Genomic DNA, 21,447 nt, shown 5'->3' on the forward strand with positions numbered 1-21,447 from the left:
TTTAAGATGCATCTTTTTTACACCTTATTGTGGATTTCTACCTTTTTAAACCTTATTTTTCTTAATATGATTGAACTTCTATCCATTGACAAACGGATAGGATTGTTTCTGCTAGCAAACTGGAAGATCAGGCTAACATAAGTAAGTGTTAGACTTTAAAGAGAAAATTTAATTTACTGTATGCTTGTGTTCTGAATATCTAGCTATTTTTTATGCAGCTTGTACTTGCATCAGAAATGCTAGAGCCCGAGAAATAAAACAACACAAAAAGAGAATATTTGAGTAGGTAACACCCCACTGAGGATTATATTGCAGGAGAAAACTAAGTTAAGACAGTTAGACATTAAAGTTTCTGTATTGCTTAAAATAGCCATTTAAAGTGCTTGGGGTATTAAATGCTCCTCCTTAAGGTACAGGAAGCGAGCAAAATGTTGTAATTATTCCTGGATCACTATTCTTTCCTTGCCAAGAAAGGAGAAAATGAATTTCATCAGCTACACCTGGGTCTATGTTTGTGCTTGATTATTAAACCTATAAATGAAACTGCAGTACTTTGAAACCATTAAGAAGTATTTAAATGGATCAGGAGAAATAATAACCTCACTCAATCAGTCTAATTTCAGTTAATTCACTTATCACTAAAATCTATATAATGTAATATCTTGTTGACCGTGGTCTATCTATTTTTAACACAATTTTGAAGTTTTTTCTACTCCCTGTCGCCACTAAAATGTCAGCAGAGAAGTTAAACAACAAAAGCACTGAACCAAAATGCTTTTCCACCAAAATAACAGGAGCTGTGAGGACTTTTGCTGAAATAACATTTTTGAGGGTTTTTTTTTTTTTAGGCAAGAAGGTTGGAGCAAGAAAGTAAGAATTAAAGCATTAATTTGCTATTTTCAAAATAAATGCATCTTTTTTGAAAAGAAAAAGGTGCTGCTGAAATAAAATTTCCCCAGATTGCATATCTGCATTACTTGTTAAGCTAAAACTCCCACTGACATGTCAGAGAGCAGAGAACAACAGAGGGGCCATCTAACAATAATAATCTGTTGACGGTTACAGGGGTAACCTCTTACACAGGAAGGACAATGCTCTGCATGGATCTCTGTTATTACAGATGTTTCAGATCTTTCAGATTCAGTGGGGTAGCCAAATATTCCTAGGACCTCTTGAGATATGTAATTAGCTACCTGTGTGGTCTCTTCTTTGTCAGATCTGTAAGTGTTTCAGTTCTCCAGTTAAAGTAAATACAGAACTTTTCATACATTCTCTACACATTTGCAGAGGAAGCTTCTGTTTTCCAGTTCATTCAACATAATGTCAAAAAGTCTAACCAATATTTAGAGAGATGTTCGAGTTATTGGGACTGATCCACCTCAACACTGAAACACTAAAACTCATGGAACAGCAGGGCTAAGAAATCTGAATAAATCACTTACGGTGGTAACATCTGATCAGCCCACATCTGCATCGTGCATGTGGGATGTGTCCAAGCTCAAAGGGCTCCCACAAGAAAGTGTCCAACCCTCTCACTCCTTGTTGGCTGGCACGGGATGGACCCATGAGGGTAAAAGCCAAAAGGCTGGACATCACCAAACCAGTCCTTCCCTGACTACACAGGCAGTACAACATACATAGTCAAAAATGCAGGACACCCTGCAGACTTAGTTTAAGCTAGTTCCTGAACCTATCTCTTAGCAGGATTGAGCACTGTATATGATGCTCATTGATCCAGTTCTGATTGATTTGTTTATCTGGTATGTGCTGAGATTTCAGAATGGGTGGCCAAACCTGCTTGTTACAAACTTCTTGGAAGGCTGTAGCTTAGGTTAGAAAAATTATGTGTCAAGACTTGTATGAAAAGCCACGCGCTAAGTTTACAGTCAACAGCTGAGATTACAGAGGTGAGTTATTTCAGACGGGAAATGAGATAATATCAAAGAAAATCTTCGCTCTTCTCCAGAAATGTTCTTTTACTATCCCACAGTAGATTAGTCCTTTCATGTGGTAAATGAATGATACCTTCCATTAATCACCATATACCCTGAAAATATTTTAATCGAATTAAAGGACTATTACTATTACAAAGAACTATTACTATTACAAAGAACTATTAAATGAAGTTTCTTCTATAAACTGACCACATCAAATGCAGTGAATACATGGCAGTAGTGATGATTAGTCTTCAAGTCTTTAGTGATGTACGCAAATGTAGAAAGGTCTTCAGGGTCTTGTGCAGCACAGGAAATGTTACGGATTTCATGTTCAGCAATAATATTCTGTTTAAAAAAAAATATTTTCAATCAATTTAGGAATTAAATGTAAAAGAGCCGTAAAAGGTGTGTTTTTAGATTTGCATTTATGCTCATCTGCTGTGCTGAAGTATTTCAGAAGTTTCTTAATAAGAAGAGATTTAATACACCCCAGGTGTGATCTTACACAGGTCATTGGAATTTTGCCCCTCTCCAATGTTATCTAAAGTTGCCAATAACCTGGTAGGAAACAATTACATTCTCGAGTCTTCCCTATGAGTCCGCTTGAGTTTTGTACAGTTTATTCAGTAGCCTATGACAAAGAGACATCTTTCCTGGCATACAGCTGTAAATACAGTTTCAAAGCACTATACAAGCATCTTACGATGCTGTTGGTTTTCTGTATAATGATCACTACATGGCACTTTCAGTCTCCTGACAGACAGGATCTGGTGAAACCCAACAGGCTCAATATCCCATTTTTTGCATGTGGTGTTCGACAAATTTCAGGTATACTGTTTAAAGAGAAAAAGACACCAAACATCGCTTATAATTGAAACCCTGAGCTCTTGAAAGGCTTCTGCTTAGTAAAAAAGATAACTACAGGACGATCTGGCAACTTTTCTTCACTTACTGACAACAGCATCCTGTAAGAGAGATGTAGAAAAATTAAACCATTCATGCACCGAGCAACACTACTTGCAACAGCCAATGTAAGCTATAGCATACTATTGAGATAGAGGTGGGGCATGTCTGTCCGATGAAATAAAAAAAAGCTGTCTTAAAGCTTTGGAGAAAATTATGAATATTCATTACATAAATTGCTGATATGTAATTATTGTGTTCAGGCCAAAGGATCCATGAAGCCAGAGAAGAAGATACTGCAGAGTGGCTTATGATTAGGCCTTGCTTCAGCAACACACGCATTTCAAATGATTTATTTAAACAGAAGAATGATTCATTGAATATGAATTTACTTAGTGATTAGTTTATATGCTTTTCTGAATTGTGGCCCTGTTGGCTCTAGCTCTGGCTTTTCGACAAAAACCCAAAGTGAACAAGCCTGCTGCAGCATGACATCGCTATTGCACCACAGAACACGTGACATCTGTCATGTCCCGGTCCCTCGCAGAGCCACCGTTTGCTGCTGCCTCAGTGGCACCTGTCCAAGTTAAAACAATCCCTGAGCATCTCTGGTTTTCCCTCACCCCTCTGTTTTCCTTCCCACCTCCTCTCCTCCCCCTCTTTTTCTTTTAAAGAACAGGAAATATATGCAACTAAATCACTTAACATGCTTTGCCATATCTTCTTTCATTTGCTAAGTGGCAACCTTACCCCTTGCATGTAGGTGTCAAGTTTTTGAAAAGACGTATTAATATATCTAATTGAAGAAATCATGGCTTAGGAAAAATCTTAATAAAAAGCATTCCAAATTTCAAATTATGGAAAAACAAAGATAAGGAAACTGTTACTGAAGAAATGAAATAATCCTCTTAAACTGTTGCAACATACTTGATTATTTCTGTTTAATGCATTATTCATAAAAATGACAAAACCATGTTTCAATATATGCCAATTTATAATGACACATATAATCTCTACTTAACAATCATTGGCTTTTTATGTTACTTTAAGCATTTTATTTGCTTTGTTCTCAAATTGATAACTTTTACCCCTCAATAAAGATTTTGATGAGAATTACAATTCTACCAAAACCAGGGATTTAGATATCCACAGATATAGCGGTAATACAGGTTCATTGATGTTGTATTGGCAACATTGTAGTTTAGAAGGCAGAAAAAATTAAAGCTTGGAAGGTCTTAAAATCATGTGAAATATTTATGCCAAATCATGAGCCACAAAGTAACCACCTGAAGTTATGCAGTGTATGTGAACAGAGCTCTGCTGTGCTGAAACTTTTCCAAGGTGACCTGGGGTTGACACAGGGCTTTGCACTTTAGTCAAAACTCATGGACATTATTTTAAACTTAAATTTTAAACTTATTTAATTTAACTTTAAACCAAGTGAAGTTTGGAAACATATCCATATCAAGTTTGTTTCAAATAAAATGAGCTATACCTAAAATAAATCTTCTGGATGAAAATTAGTCATGAAATTGAGCTTTTTCCCCAGCTTCTATAGGATATCCTCTGTGATCGCCTTTCAAAATTAAACATGTTTTCAGTGCATGCTTTTACTGTTTCCTAGGGTCACTGCTCCAGTAGACCCATAGTCTTATTCTGTGGAAATTACAAGGCTATGAACCAGCTCGCTGTTCTGGGTACGCTCCTCAGGCATTGACCAACACTGTACAGTCATCGTTCTAAAATTTGTCACTCGGTTTGTCAAGAGAAACCTCTGGTGCTTCCAAAAAAACAGGGAAGCTGAAAGCCGGTTCTGGTTCTGCCAAGGAAATACCTTTGAGAGACCAGGTTTTTGCTAAGCATCCTTCCCTTTGCTTGCCTACCTTGTGTCAGACAATCACCCTCCTGGCAGAAATCATCCAGAAGTTAGGGTTAGCTGTGACCCAGGAGAAAATTCTGCAAGTCTGCTTTTTCCTAAGCAGCAATTTCTTTCTGGCCTCACTTGCAAAGAAATGGTGTCATGTCAAAGTGGTGTCATGCCAAGCTTCAAGGCGCCACTGAAATAGCTGTCGTGGAATGAGGTCAGGGCCCCTTTGTCACCTGAAGCTTTGCCTGCTACGACTCGGAATACAAATTCTTAGCTTGGTGGCATAAAGGAAAAGGATGAACAGCCATGAGAGCTGAGTTTTCAAGCACATAACTGCTAGCTATTTTTGTCATTAAAAAGTATGCATTTATTGCTAAGTGGTGCCCAGCGCTGTCAACTATAAGCTCATACGGAAGCGGTACAAGTCTGAATAGGATCTCACCTTAGTGCTAATCTGTTTTGGGTCTTGAAGGAATTGGGTACAGCACACTGTGGACAAGGATGATAACAATGCTCCTGGGAGAGTTGCAGGCTATTACCTGGTTTTTACAGAAGGGAAAGGCAGTGCAGATTTTGAACTGGAGAGAAAGCAATCTACCACTTGAGAAAAAACACAGGACTGTGGTATTATTTACCTCCATCAAATACATCTATTGCACTACTAGGCATAAGATTTCAGTGGGACTGGTCTAGAGCCATCTAATGCAATTTGCCAAACTGCTTTCAAGTTTCCATCTTACATAAGATTATACGCACTGTGCAAAGAGATACTGGAAGCTCCTTTTGTTCTCCTGATTATTTTTGTAAACCTAAGGATATTGCAGTTACATCCTTTGCACTACAGAGGAGATTTAAGAGCTGAAAACAGCCTTATCCAAGTTAGAGTTAATAGCATTACAATGTCCTGATTTATGCCCTGCACATCAGAGAACATAAAGGAAATGAGAGTTGTAGAAGCTCAGTTTTGAATCAATGGAAGAAAAAGGAGCTGATGGGAAACCCTGGCCTCTCTGCTCTGGCAAATATGCAAGACTTGACATACAGTAATTTCACCTCTGTTTTTCTTTCATGCCATCTTCTAACCCTAGATATGGCTTCCAGACTGTAGCAGAAGTTCACAAATCTGTTTTTGTTCCTTCACTTAAAACCCAGTTCTAGTTAAACACCTTTAAAAACTGACTGACTTGGCAAGTTTGATGGATACGGGGTTAGATGTATCATGTGGTCTGAATGTTCAGCAACACAAAGCAGTTATATACATTATTAACCTGGTCAGGTAGCTGGGTTGTCAGATTTATTTTTTGCATTGCCTAGTGAGTTTTAGTCACATAACAGAAAAGATAATTTCTTTTCTATTCATATGCAAGCATCAGTATGGATTGCATTTTCTTGCCATTTTAGACATCCAAAGAAGAGAAATGAATGCATTACTTTACTCCTGCTTACAGAGCTTGTACATTTTACTTTGGCTAAGCAATAACCCATTGCTCTATCCATCACTGAGTTCTCTGATCTCTCAAATTCTGCCTTTTTTTTTTTTTTTTAAAGATGTTGGATGTATTTTAAAATGTAAGAAACAAAGCACGGGGCATTGCCACACAGGAAGATGAAAAAAATATGGAATAACAACTGTTAAGAAGCTGCTGCAGTTCAGGGAGTCGAATGGCTAGTACCAGGAAAACAGCTCTCAGAGAGGCTCTGACATTTGAAAAGGACGTTCAAGGCTCATGTTTCTTACTCTTACAATGGCTGGCCCTGGATAAAACCTTGCATCTTTATTCTTCATTGAGACATTCTTTTTTTTTTTTTGCCAAAATTATATTAATGAACAAATATATATATATTTTCTGCATATTTAAGGAACTGTATAGGGAAGAATATGGTAAAGGATTCCACAGAGGCTCCCTGCCAAATGTCTTTTGTGATAAGCTTGCCTTTTAATGGCAGAAGGTTGAACACAATGTTCTCCAAACGAGCCATTAAAGCTGCTTCACTTGTCCTCCAGACTGAGTTTCTGGAGAATGACAATGAGATTACATCCATTTTGGAAAGAAGAGAAAAAAGAGAGGAAAACACAAAGTGCAACTCTGTCCCCTCTCTGGCCTGGTGCTCTTACACAGCCAGCCTCATAGGTATTCCTATTTGTGAGAAATAAAAGCTAATATTGAACAATTGCACATACCTTATTTGTTGCATCAATAAATTTGACTCCCTTGTAAGAGACAGACAGGACAATGGTTGGTACTTTCTTCATTTGTTCTGTAGACTTCTGAAATCAAAATGAAGATGTTGTTAGAGTTGTGTTGCACTGCAAGAACAGTGCTCTTTCTCTTCTTCTTCTGACAAAATACATAAGTTAAACAAGAGGTACTTATCCAAATATTTGACTTTTTCTTGAGCTGACTATGCTCTGGGCTTTTGAAATAGCTGCCTTGTACAAAACTAAAAGGAGCTTTACAGTTTTTTGTGAGGATGGTAAAAATTCTTCTTTTTCCTAGCACAATGGGAAGAGAATGAAATAAGTTTGCCAGGCTTAAAAAGACAAGTCATGCAATCAGGGGTTTCCCAAAATGTGTGTGTTTAAGACATCTATCTGATATGCCCCATTCATCGCTGCCTCTCCTCCCCTCTTCCTGCCCTTCCCAGCTGTAAAAACCAACAGTGCGGTACATCTCGTAGTACTGTTTCTTTGCTGCAATTAGCTGTTATTTAGAAATATTTCACTCTCTTGCCTTCCTGCAGTTGTATTTGTGGCACGAGGTATCCCTGCAGTATTGACTGCGAGTCAATCTGTCAGTCCCACATTGTATCTTGTCACATCTGACGATCTGCGCTTCCTTGAGTGCAGCTGCTACTGGAAGCTGCTTTACACATGAATTAGCACGGAGGCTTATTCTGCATTCCCTCACTGCCAGGTTCTCCTACCTACAGTTCATCTCTTCCTATAAGGCTATTTTTTCTTTTATGCTAGGTTACTTCTGTGTGCCTTCAACATGATGCACACAGCAAAGATATTTCCTCCTGAACAGATTGGGCAAATATTTGGGATAGATGCTCTGCAGAAAAACCTGTTGATTAGTTTACAGTTTAAGTTTATTAAAGCAAACCCAAACCAACCAAACAAAAAAACAGATATGGCATAAGTTTATAGCTGATTTGAATTCTTTTAAGGCAGAAGGCAATGACAGACTAGACTATTCTATACAAAAGTACTGTAGATAAATAAAGTAGATAACGTTCAGAGAACACTCACTCATGAGAGTATCTGCAAACAATCACAGAGATCAATCAAACATTTTCTTGAGAGGAAAGAGTAAGTTCAGTTACAGCTACATATGAAGAAACATCAACACACAGAATGAGAGTGTGAACGTATCGAAAGGTCTAGAATTGGCACCTACAAAGATCATTAGAGCAGTTGAACAAAAGTAGCAGTGGTGGTTTTGTATTCTTCAAGAAAAATAAAACAGCATAGATGTAAGCTTGAAAACACAGACTGTATCTGAAAAAAATATGTCTGAAAAAAATATGTCTGAAAAATAGGTGATGCTAACACCAGGAAGCAAAACAAACAAAGGCTTAAAAGAAAAAAAACTTTAATCAAGTCCCTTTATCAGATCTCGTTCCTTCCAGAATCAAAAGAGACTCCATTTTTGCCAGCACAAAATTCAAAGCTACAGATCCAGCTATGTTCTGCAATTAGTGTCCGTGCCATGAAGGCTAAAACCTCTAATTAAAGTTTCAAGGAGAGCCCCACCCATCCGTGTAATAGCGAGGACTGTTGCATCTCTCAGTATCAAATGACAAAGACTCGAGACAACACTCAAGTGTCAGTTTATCTGGGAGAAAGCTTCTTTCACCCAGAAGGCTAGGCACTTTTAAAAAATGAAAGCTTAAATGGTAAAACATCCTGAAGAATCTAACAAAATCTGAAGGAAGACACTAATCTGATTTGCATGTCTCTGAACTGAGTGGAGAAAGAAATGGTATTCCTGCCAAAAGCAGAGCAAGTACATACCTGTGTGTATGTGTGTGCGTGTCTCTATAACAGATCTCAAATGAGCCTTTTCATAAAATTCAATTCCAATGCACAGAAAGCATGACTGACTGTACGAAACCTGCAGTACATACATCTATCAGAATAACAAGCAATATACCCCGCATATGCTCATAACCAGCCAAAATATTCACAAATATGACAACATCACTTTAATCATCTGGCAACCCAGCAATCATCCAACTTTTGTCCTTTCTTTCTATCCCGACAGCTACACTCAGGAGCTCTTTGTCTCCCATTTTGATTATTGTAATTATCTCCTTCCTCGCCTCCTTAGCAGCAAAATTCCTCTTCTCCTCCAACACGCTATACAAACACGGCTACTAAGTTCATTTATTTTAGCTTTTTGGTCTAATTTGCACTATCTTCTATTTGCCATAAAGGTGAAGTTTCCTGCTGGCAAGGCCACGTTGTACGAACCATCTGGGAGTCCTCTTTCATCTAGACCAGTAGTTTGTAATTTAATCATCTTCCTTATCTGCTCCACATTCACCTGGGTTTGTCTAGAGAAGACCTTATCTTTAGTATTTAACCGAGGTCATGAACTGCCAGAATACTGTATCTGAGTGAAATAGCTCATCAAGATACTATTAAATTATAGCTGGCAAATTAGGAAATGAATCAGAGACTGATGGACATTTGTAATTTATTAAGCCAAACTGTCTCAGCTGGTAAGGAGCCCTTTATCAGCCTGCAAACCATACAAACCCCAGGATTTGTCCAAAGGTGTTCTGGAAGACTGTAGTCCAGTGTAGAAGCATGATTTTGGGAAACAATTCTGCACTTGTACCCCCATTGCAAAAACCAGTTGGGCAGTGGCGTAACATCCTTTGTTATTATGACAGTGCTATCATGAAAAACACACAGCTCTATTCCTCCTGCTTGACTCCCAGTGAAACAGTAACTGAAGTCCACCATGTAATTATTATTTCCAAGCAGTTTACAGACTTCAACAGTTTTGAGTTGTCATGGTGAGCTCATACTATTTGCTTGTTGTTCTTTTCTTTTTAATGGACGAGGTGGCTGCCAGGATGCGTAACGTGAGTGTTCAGAGATACAATGTGAATACCATTCGCTCAGGCACTGTAAGTGCTTTGGCTCTAAATTCTACGATGTTGAGATGAAGTCCCACAGCTTTCATGATCAGACATTTCACACCTCTGTGCAGGCCAAGTGGGCATCTCTGCCTGTGCCTGTGACCAGAATCTGAGAAGAAGGTGGGACACAGGAGTCAGTATTCCCTTTCATTGGGCTTTTCAGGTTCTAGCCACCGTATCAACTCCGTGAGGACATGATGAGATGACAAAATATTCTTGTCCATCTGGTGCCTCTACGGGAAGCACATGGACTTGAGCCAAAGTTATAGGAGCCACAGCTGAAGGCTGGCATTGGATGTCATGTGCATGCTGACATATGGTCTAATGCTCCAAGGCATGTTCATACCATAGTAGCAGGATTAGATTTTAGCTCATGTAGAAGCAATCATAGTGACAGGACCTTGTCTTTGGGCAAGTGCTCACTAGCCTGGAACTGGTCATAGTTCCTATGAACTCCATCATTTGTGACTGTAACTTTGGCTCTTGTTTATGAATTTTCTTTAGTTCACTGAAAAACCCACCATACTCACAAGCAGACTAAACAGATTTCCAAAGTACAGTACTACAAATTGTCTTAAGTGGGTAAAGCATTCCCACCTGTATTTGGATTTAGAGTTAAAGGCTGCGCAGAGCTACTAGCCATTTGTTTAGAATATAAACTGAAATCCAACTCATTTAAGATCCACCCAGCCAGTGTGCCTAACAAATCAAGGTAATTAACAATGGCTTAAGAGGCAGGGGACTTTATTCTATGAATAAAGCAATATAAACTAGCTGTTTATTTTTAAAAAGCAAATACATGCAAATATAAAACCTATAACCCTAAAGGGACTTTAACCCTTTCAAGATAATATTGTACTGCAATACCTTGTTCTGTGCAGAACTGAGAGCACTAATCCAACACTTTTGAATACTCCTGCAGTGTACAAAACATGGTATCTCTGTGCACGCACACACACGCACACAGCACCTGAATAAGAAATTCAGGAGCACACATAGAATGGTGTCCGAGTAAGATGCTCACATGTTCACCTGATAGACTGTAGCACCTGCTGTAATCCAGCCCAATCTCAAAATGCTTTCATCTCACCTATTTATTTCCTGCCCAGAGGAAATGGGATACGCTGGTACTTCTACTTTGCCATGCTGACCACTTTCATGTACTTATATATACATTTATAACTGGATTACTCAGTTTTCATACAGTGGCCAAAATGAAACCATGTTCATTTTTGGGTTTTACTGCACATGTAATTATACTCGATCTTGCAAATACACAGTAAAAAGACATTATTCAACTATGCCAAGTCACTAAAAATCCCATACATAAATTTTGAATACAAGTTTATGAGCCTGTAAAATCTTAAGTTTTCATCTTGGCTTTTTATTTTTGCAAATGAATCTGCTAATTCTGTCTTATACTGTTTTTTAATAGCTATCTGAAGATTGTAGCTGGCAATTTTACTATTCAGTTATGTACTGGAATCCACTTCACTATGAGAATCTGAACATTTTCTCATACTGGTAGCAACTATGGATTCCAAATGGCATCAGACTACACATTTCAAAATACGTATTGGTACCGCCTACTATCATATCCGTAAGTCTGTTACTTATTTAAGGCTTATGAAGCCTCATTAAACAGTTCCTTTTGAGTGAATCACTTTGACAATATCATGCATGAGATGAAATAAAAATAAAAAGTCAAAGTTCACATTTGACCAGTTAGTTTTGAAGCCAATTTTGAAACTACAATCTGCCTTGTAACAAATATTAGTAACTTCTCTCAGTCCAAAAGGCTTAAAAATGCATCACTGACATAATTTAATACCTCTTGGAATAAGACAGCATCTGTAATCCCTGTGGTACAAGACTGTTTACTTCTCTACAATTAGCGGATGCCTCCAAGCTACATCACTAATATGAACATTGCACTGGGGATGCACCTGCAACTCATCTACTTGAGAATGAGAGCTTTTTTTTTGCTTTTGCAATATCTGTACACACTCATCTGCTGCTGAAAGGGCAGCGCATCCCTACTGCACCTTGGATTCCTTTCAGCCCCAGAGTTCAAGGACATACTGTCCTCTGAAGAACATGGGATGGCATGCTGTGGATGTGCATAAGGACTGAACATCTTTAAGACCTCCCACCACTACTTTTTTCCTTTTGAGTAATATCCATGTGCCTGTTCCACTGCAGGCCCTCCCAAAGCAGTGAGGAGAGGCAGAGCCCAAAACATGAGAGAGACAGAGCTACAAGTCCCAGGAGAACAGAGACCGAAGAATCTAAATTCTCAAATACAGTATTTGATCCTGACATGGTATTTGCCTGGCTAGTTTCACTAGGAGGCCTATGGAGGACACTTCTACTTTTGGGGGAGAAATGAAACGGAGATTGAAAAGTAGAAAGGGATTAGCAGAAACAAGGAGACTGCCATCTATATCCACATCCTCCTTCTTTATGTAAGAAATGAGGAAGGAATGCCCCAGACCCTGCCTATTTTCAGTGAAAGAGTCAACTCTGCTTCATCTTCCTCTTCAGAGACAAGAGAAGCAGATTTCGTAACAATTCCAACTTTGACATTTTGGTCTTAAGTCAGCAAGATATTTAAACACCTGCTTTGTGAATAGAATTACGTTGCTGGTTCCCCAGAACTTTGACTTGACATGTTAAGAACCTCTTTCCTAACAAGAAAACCTTTAAGAAAGACACATAATATTCAGGAAGGTAGCAGGATTCAAGAACAAAATCTAAGTTCCCTACTGCCGCAGTAAATATCTGATTGGTTCAGACTATGCAATTGGTGTACGGAACATTAGTGATTTAACATTACTGCAAGGAAAGAGTCTACCTTGCTGCTGTGCTCATGCCAGGAAGTATAAAACCATCCCCCTCCTACCTGGTCAAGGAATTCAGATGTGTAAATGCCAGATGGAGTCTACTGTAAAGAACAAGTCTCTTCCTAGCTCCAATTAAACTTTATTCCTTTTCTTTATTTTGATGTAAACACATTTTATTCTCGCTTCGTGTTCCTATGGTGATTTGAAGTAAAGGCAGTAATCTAGTTGAAAACACAACTTGTAATATTTCCTATTTCACACTGAGAAAGATGAAAGCTCTTAAGTTCTTGAAGGCATCTCTCAAATATAATTAATAAATCTATTCTGGCCAGGACAGCAAGATTTAATCTCCAAGTAGCAAAGGTCAGTTTACAGCAGGTGGGGAATGGAGATAAGGAGACAGGGCTGCCAACTGCAGAGGGAGTTTGTGAGAGAAAATAGCTGGAAACAAATAGGAAACCATAAAACATAAATCCATCCTTGGAGCGCAAATATGTGAATGGAAAAATAAAGTATAATCCCTCTAATAGGCACAGTTCTTGCCAAATATCCATGATTTTGGATGGCTGCAAGAGTCTGCAATTTGGGTGGGAACAAAAAGCATGCATAACCTTGACCCCCGTGCTGAGCTCAATCTATTGTATCTGCATGATTTTCCCCAAACAAATCCATCATCTGCCCTGCTGGAGCACACTGCTGCACAACGCTGAGAAGCACAGTGGATAGCCAAGAAGAGTTATTAAGACAGAGGTTCCCAGGTTTTGGTGGGGTCTTTTTGTTTGGTTGGTTTTTTACATTATAGAAGATTTAGGATCTCTCTTCACCCTTAAGCTATAAGGGTGAAGAGCTATAAGAGAAGGAGGCTGTGTAAGCCCCTCTGTGGAGAGACACGAGGGATATCCACGACACTTCCCTTGAGAACCAAAACCATCAACTGCAATAACTGAAAGCACAAGAAAGCATCTACAACTAACAGGGAGGGATCTGCAGTCAGCAAACATGTCATTTTTGTTGTTTCTCTGTATCTATGAATGATTAAGGAAGATCAAGATACTTTTATTCACTGATAGGCTTCTTTCGTCCTTGTGCATCTGCTGACTGGAAGACATCCAGTGAATATCAACACTTTTTTGAGCAGCATTAGGTTAAAGATGGAGAAGCTAAAGACACATTGAGAGAAAAATTAGGTACCTAATTTTCATATGTTCTCCTTAAAAACCACTATGTGGCTGACTTCAGAAAGATTAAAAAATTGTGGGGGAGGACCTCAACATGGTACAAGGTTATATGTGACACACTCCCCCCCAGCATGTCTCAGATTGCAGCATGCTATAGATTTGAAATATATAAATGGAAAAAAAAAACAACCTAAAATTTAAAAATGTTGCTCTATCACATTAGTACAACCCTATGTAGAAATCTTACCGACTCTAAATACACTGGACAAGTGGACAGAATTCAGTACCTGAGAAGCAGTCAAATAATATATCTAGCTTTTAACTTCTTTTTGTAAGTGAAATGTCCCTTTCAGTACATTTAAAGTAAAATGTAACTATAAAAGAAGCCACATTTTCAATAACAACCCAGTGGTACTTAAATACAATAATGAACATCACAGCAAAACTTCAGGATGACTTAGGACAGCCTGGACTCCCAATTCATAGACACTAACTTTCAGAACACAACCAGAGGGAGAAAGTTTTGGAAAAAGATACATTTTTCTCACTGGGAAACTTACACTAAAATAATAATCTGTTCCCATTACGTCAATGTTTTTTGCTTCTGACTTGAATAGGAATACGATTAAAAGGACTACATAGAAAGAATAGATGAAATCCTGATTAAAAACTGTTTTATTCAAACCTCTTTGCAATAAAAACCCCTCAAACCAGAAAATAAACATTCTCACAGCACAATGGTTTCAAAAGAGAATGTAAAAAATAAATGTATATAAACTCCGTCACTGATTATATAAGTGCCCTGTATGGCACTATAGCTTATTAGTGCAACTCCATTATTTTTATAGAAAAATTGTATTTTAAATTAAATTTGTTTTCAAACACTTAATTTTTCAGGTATATAATTTAAATTTGCCAAATTTATTACTTTAAAAAAAATATCTTTAAATGGCTATAAATTAGAGTGACTTTTTTGATGTTAAGCTTCCTAGTTCAGTCAAATAACTTAACTGAAGTTGTCACATGCTACTATGGTGTCAAATTCTGCCCTAAGATCTGCACAGGCATATGCCTAAAAAATTGAACTGCGAAGTCTGACAGTTTGAAAACTGGATTGGAAGATGGTATGCTTGCAGCCTCAATTAATTCCCCAGAACACGTGTATGTAACTGTAGATCCCTCTGTGTCAAGTTGTTGGGGTTTTTTTTGGAGGAGTTTAAGCCCAGGTAAGGAATGATTAGCATGTAATTAGCTGAGAAGCCACAGATCTTCAGGCAATCTAGTAAGCGTGAATTACTACCAGCCCTTAGCTAAAACAGCTTGTACAAGTCTGTGTGTTGCAGATACGTAACCAATAGGAAATGGTTGTCTGATTGCATGAATTTTACACATCTTCCAGCTTTCTAGTTGATCCGAATGCTACGTCTAGTGCTCAGAGGCATCTTGCATAAAAGACTTATGATCCACAGAAGAAAGGATTTCACTCATTCATCTATGTAATTTTACACATTTGGTAGATTACTGAACAATTATATTCTTCATTAATTAATCATGCCAGACCATGATATGTTCGCCACCTCTATAAACAGGTGCGTTCTTATTACAACTACAGCTGGGAATAAATCGTGTAGCTGGCCTGTGGCTTGTTTTGCATTTCCAGCAGCAGTATGTTTCTTGGAGATAGACTGAGCCTCATTGTAATTTTCTACAAACCAGTATCAGGCCAAAGAGCCATAGGAAAACATATTCTCACCAGTTTGAAGGAAACCTAACTGTTTTCCCACCATCAGGTGAAACTGAAGTAGATCATTTGTCATCCATCAATCAATAAGCATGTAACTCACTCATAATTAATGGGAATACTCATGTGAGTGAAAGCATCCATAAGATTATGTGACTGTAGGATTAGACCATATGTAAAAAACAATAGCTTTGGTAACATGTTAATATATTCACTAGTACATATTTTCACATAGTAAATTCAATCTAGATTATCATATACGAGCTATAAATTCTATTTACAAAAGCAATGTGATATGGGCACATTTAGAATGTGTGGAAAGTACTTTGAAACATACTCGAAGATTCAAGAGAAAACATAGCGCATACATTTGTTTTTTTCTTAGATAAAACATGCAAAATAAAAATCTACCTTTAAATTTTGGTATTACTTGAAATTAAGACAAAAGGAACGACAAACTTCCTACTGAATACCAATGTGAATGCAAGGGCAATGGAAAACAAATGGGTAACAGAACATTATAAAAGCAAAAAGGGCACAGTACAAGTAATCACAAGTTGATATTATTTAATATTATGATAATAGAGAAAGGAGTAGGCTTACTAACTTACCCTCATCTTTGCACACGCATCCTGTGTTGACTCTGTGCCTCTTAACTCTTTTACCAGCATAGAACCTAAATACTAAAATAAAAAACCATTAAACTTAATTTAACTAAAATTCCAGAACAGACAAACATCTGCAGAAATTCACTAAAAATGCCTAAAAAAACATAGTGGTAGCATTCAACTTAATATATTGCTTTAGCATTGTTTTTACTCTGCAGTTCTCTGATAAATCATTTAAACCAGTGCGGTAACCAACCTATGAAACAGGATGCACAGCAACAAGTGTATTGAATCAGATGGAGCCCTTTGAAATGATATCTGAAAGTCTTCTAGCTTATCACCTTAGTCACTCAAAGAACAAGCAAATACTACAGATTTTGTCTTAAAAAAGCCATTTGATTAAAAAATGGAGAACCTGCTTTTTTTAGTTGCCATCTGCCAAACTCATATTGCTATGTGTGCAATCACGTGGATGTGAAGGCCAGCAGCGATGTTAACCTCTGTGTACTCAATCTGTAGCTAATTTGTGTGCAAATAGCAGAGCCCAATGTCAGCAAACAGAGAAAATAAATCTGAACGCAAAACTAGTTTAAACCATTATTTCTTCCTGAGAAAAGGCCAACCCTTAACTATTATTTTGATGCCTTTACTGATCTGAAGGAAGGCTGGGTGAGAGGAAGCAGCAGGGTGCTGGTGCTGGGTCCTGGCTCAGCTCGCTGAAAGCCACCGTGCTCTCAGAGGAGCCTGCTCATCTCCGAGGGTACACAAGGCAGCGAGTGCCTCACTGACACATCCCCTTTCCTACCTGCCTCTTCCTCACTATGTCACTTGCTGGCATGTGCAGTTGGAGCCCTCCTGCACCCTGACAGCAGGCTCTGCTCCTCTGGATTTGTTCCTCTAGGGTCTCAGTACCTCTCTACACCACGTTTGAATGGCGCTGCTCCTCCAGGGATGGAGCTGGCTGCATCATCCCTGCCATTCTCGCCTAGCAGGGAGCAGTCTTGTTACTGCTAACAGGGCTGCGCGAGAGCTACGCTCTGCATTTCTCCTACAGACGCTACAGGCGTGTGCATTTGTGGATGTGCACATGTTCATATAGCTCTGTGCAAACAGGATGTTTCTGTATTTCTATATGGTGTCACATGCAAGTCTGGCTTAACTGGGGAAAGAGGACAGCAAGCCACCCCTTGTCTTCTCCCCAGGCACAGAGATGTCTCTTTGCATTCTCACTGCAGCGCAATGCCACGGCTTCTCTTAAGTCTTCAGTCCTAAGTGAGCAACACAGGAGCTGAAGAGAAGTCATGCCACTGGTGAGAACGGGGTAGTTGAGCTGCAGGAGGAGAGAAAGCGCCATGGCAGGAGCCTCTTCCCAGAGGATGCTGCAGCCCACCACTGCTGCCTGACCCCTTTCATTCTACCACACTGACTCCCCTTGGAAACAGCCTATGCTGACCCAACCAGATACTGAACCAGCTTAATCTTAAACAAGAACCTATCAAAAATAACTGAACAGGAAGGGTACTGGTTCAACTCTCTGGTCTCCTGACCTAAACACAGATATTTTCTTTAAAGCCTTCAGTTCACACTGTGTACCGCAGGAGTCTCTGACCTGCAAGAAAATGCATAAATATTTCAATGTAGACAGTAGCCAACATGGCAATTGGTGAGAAACACTTTACAGGGCATTATAAATGGAAGGGTGAGCAACACCAACACCAGCAGATAAGCACAAGCAGAAAGGAACGAATGAAGGGCACTCCTGGAGGACTGCAGACGTGAAAGATTCATAAACCAAGCAGCTGAGAGTCCAGCTGGGGGCTCAATGGCGACATGAATAGGGCTTTGGGCATTAATTTGATGGGATGGCTTGGTATCGCCCTTGCAGAAGAGCAATGAATCTAAAGCAAGCTCTGAAATTAGAAAATTAAACAAAAGCACATTGAGTTGAACTGTATCTTTGGATCTGGTTGTCTGACACCTTTGGCATCCTTAGCCTTCTCTGGGAAGGATGCAATTAATTTCTTCAATTTTTTTATTTTATTATTTTTTTATGGACTGTGACACAACAAATGGGTATTTCCTTGAAAGCTACCAGTTAGTCAGGCATCAAGGAAAAAAAGCAGTGCTTTTGAGCTCATGGCAGAACAAGAGGAAGAAAGAGACAGGCAGTTCCTATTCCATCTGCACAGGAGTAAAAAGCCTCAGCTGCAGGCATTCAGAAATGCTTCCCAGGCTGGACTGTGGAATAGACTAACAAATCACAGAGGTACTGTCCAATTTACTTGTCAGACAAATCTGAAATTCTAGGAGGCAATTTTGCTTTCCTTTGACTTGCTGTGCTTTTGGAAATGTTCCTTCTCAAAGACCCAGAGCACGTGGGAGCGATGCAGAGGACATCCAACAGTTCAACTGAGTGATGTGGCATACAATGAAAGCTGCCCCCATTGTAACTTCCAAGCCAGGGTTTTACTCTATAAAGCTGAAGTCAATACAGGTCAGGGAGCTGAGACAGTGCAGTGACACACGGTCCTTAGGAAAGGAAGGTGTTTCCTTAATCACCAGTAACTTGGATATTTTGATTTGGTGATTCCTTAATCGCCAGTAACTTGGATATTCCTGGGCATCTCAACTTCATTTCTTTAATGATCCACACGCCTTCCAATCTACTACAAAGGTTACATCTGATTATGAATTTACTGCTGGATCAAGTAATGAGATCAGAGGCACTCTTGAGATAAACCTGATCACTTTACTGAAAACTATAAAAGGTATTTAAAGAATTAGAAGTCACTAAGCTTCCTTTTCAATTTGAGGTGCTGCATAGGAGGAGAGCAAGACTGAGAGCAGGTGAGCTGGACCTTAACTGTGACTTGCTGAGGAAGGCAGAGGTTCTCGCTACCGTCCAGGGACAATCACTGCATTCATGGCAATTCCTACCCCATGAAGGTCTGATGAAGATACAGACATGCTCCAGCGAGACAGGCCTGTAACACTCCTTCTGCCCCTCCTCAGTGGGAGCCAGGCTCTGTCTCACCTGCACTTACTTTCTAATTCCTACCTTTCCGGATATGCTTTACATCAGGTCCAGCAGCCCCCAACTCTCCCCCAAAAGCTCCAGTGTTTGGTGAACAGAGCATTATCCTAAAAAGCACTAAGGATCCAAGCCCCTTCAGGTGAAGAGGATCTAAACCCCATGTCCTGGACAAGTGGTTAACCCCCAGCTATTACACTAAAGGTACTACAACTACCGAGCCCCTTTGCTTTGTAAAATGTCAGCCTTGCTTCTTTAGGTGGCCACCTCTGAAGAGGACACAGTGCTCTGGGAAGCACCTTCAGCAAACTTAATAGTGCTTTCCAGCAAAGTCGGAAGGGGAAATGTAAGAGTTTAATTAGGTGGGCTGAGGCGCCTCTTCAGAGCCCCAGAAGCACCACCCCCCTGCCCTGTTGACAGGGAACTCAAGGCTTCAGAAAAGTGTTCTTCATTTAAAAAACAAAGTCTTCCAATATGACTTTCTGTACTTCAGAAGACCTTCCTCTCCTTCACAAGCGTTTATAACAGCTGAAGAAGACTAATCGTCTTTAGCTGTAGAGAGAAGCTCTGTTTCTCCAGGGACGGGAAGTGGGAATCGGTTACAGCTATTGGGAGGTAAAAATAAATACTCCCTGCCCTGAAGGAACTGACTGCTACTGGTACTTCAAGTAGTCATCAGTTTGGGAGAGTTTGAATGTGCCGTTGTCCCACGCATGGAAAACACTGCTTCAGGACCCTGATCTGCATCTTCCCTAGCTCCCTTCCCCAAAAACAGATGTATAAAATTCAGGCAAGGCAATACTTATTTTAACTACTGTGCACACAGCATTAAGGTAGGCATGAGGATCCCATATTATGTTTTATTATTTTTCCATAAGTACTAGACAGGGATTTGTGACAAATGAGAAGTAGGGTTGTTTGCTCTCAGTGTCACTTCTACAACACTTAGCCACTTATTCGTAGTGTCATTTCTCTAACGCTATTGCTACATGGACTGCAATGTATCACAAAATTCATAGCAAAAAGTACTGTGCATCCTTGTTTCTCATTTATTACAATTACAGTATTTCAGAGGAAGTGGCCTGTCTCATTAAAAGTGACTGAGAAAATATTATAAATGAAAACAACAACAGTCTATCAAAATCTAAGATTAAGATATCTACCCCAAATCAAACCACTAAATTTATCAACACTTACAAATGCTTTATAATCGCATGACTGGAAGATGAGTTTCTCTGGATGATGTTGCCAATATTGTACAGGTGTTGATGCTGTGGCTTCATTGGGAGGTCGCAAGGTAATTGAAGGCTCTCCCCAGTCTCCTGTCTGAAAATCACAGTTGTTCGAGATATAAGAGAAGTTGCAGGCAAATTCGCTATAAAATAGCCCTCCATTGTTGTGCTCAATTAACAATAATTTATTTTCTACGCATAGAGCCACGTGACTAAAATAAGGGAACAGAACTCCTACAACATTTTTCATTATTTAATTTATAATCCAAAGAAGTCATCTACTGTAGTGTTTAATGAGGCTTTAATTAAATCTATTTGTCTTGAGAATAAAATCATTAGGCACTGGAAATGTTCCTTAAAAATAACTGTTTACAATACATATATGAGGATGAGAGCACTTGAAAAAAAATCATGAGATGCACAAAAATGCCATTCACAAATTCCGCTATGTGTTTTACAAGCTTTTCTACACAGTTAGTGTCTTCTGTTATCCAGCACATATAACCAATAACTAACTTTCCTAAATGGCTAAGTAACTGAGACTTTGCTTTGATCTCAAGACTTATTATACATTCTTCAAATATAGGAGGCATTCTTTAATCTCTTTTCGAATATTTACTTTGATCACCTTCTCTTGATGTCTCATTGTAGAGCTACTAACATTGCCCTTCCACATTCATCATTCTCACTGATATAGGTGATTGCCTTCCTGAGCTGTCATCTCCCCTCTTTCCTCAAAGCCCTCAGAGAACATGGGTAGGACTGCAGTTTGCTGCCAAATCCCTTCGCAGGACACTCTTCTCCCTTCCAAAAAGAGCCAAGGCAGGCATCAGTACAGGAATGCACCCAGCATGGCAGTGCTGGTCTGGGTCTCACCTGCCATTGCGTATTTTCAGACATGGCTTTATTGGACCTGCACTGACCTCTGGGTCCTTGGGGACTCCTTCCACCTT

At 39.2% G+C, this 21,447-nt stretch overlaps 1 protein-coding gene across 7 annotated transcripts in view; it reads right to left on the reverse strand.

The window, feature by feature from the left end:
- ANKS1B (ankyrin repeat and sterile alpha motif domain containing 1B) overlaps positions 1-21,447 on the reverse strand; it is a 448,570-nt gene that overhangs the window by 8,329 nt on the left and 418,794 nt on the right. For 6 of the 7 annotated variants that reach the window (XM_072866003.1, XM_072865996.1, XM_072866022.1 and 3 more), the window contains 4 exons: positions 20,460-20,588; positions 16,235-16,306; positions 6,890-6,976; positions 2,145-2,282 (listed from right to left, as the gene is read on the reverse strand). In XM_072866003.1, coding sequence (XP_072722104.1) covers positions 2,145-2,282; positions 6,890-6,976; positions 16,235-16,306; positions 20,460-20,588 — 426 coding nt within the window. Of the gene's footprint in view, positions 1-2,144; positions 2,283-5,149; positions 5,247-6,889; positions 6,977-16,234; positions 16,307-20,459; positions 20,589-21,447 lie in introns of those variants that run through there. The other variant, XM_072866012.1, reaches the window with a different exon arrangement.

The sequence above is a fragment of the Ciconia boyciana genome, chromosome 1 (assembly GCF_034638445.1).
Source record: "Ciconia boyciana chromosome 1, ASM3463844v1, whole genome shotgun sequence".
Lineage (NCBI taxonomy): Eukaryota > Metazoa > Chordata > Aves > Ciconiiformes > Ciconiidae > Ciconia > Ciconia boyciana.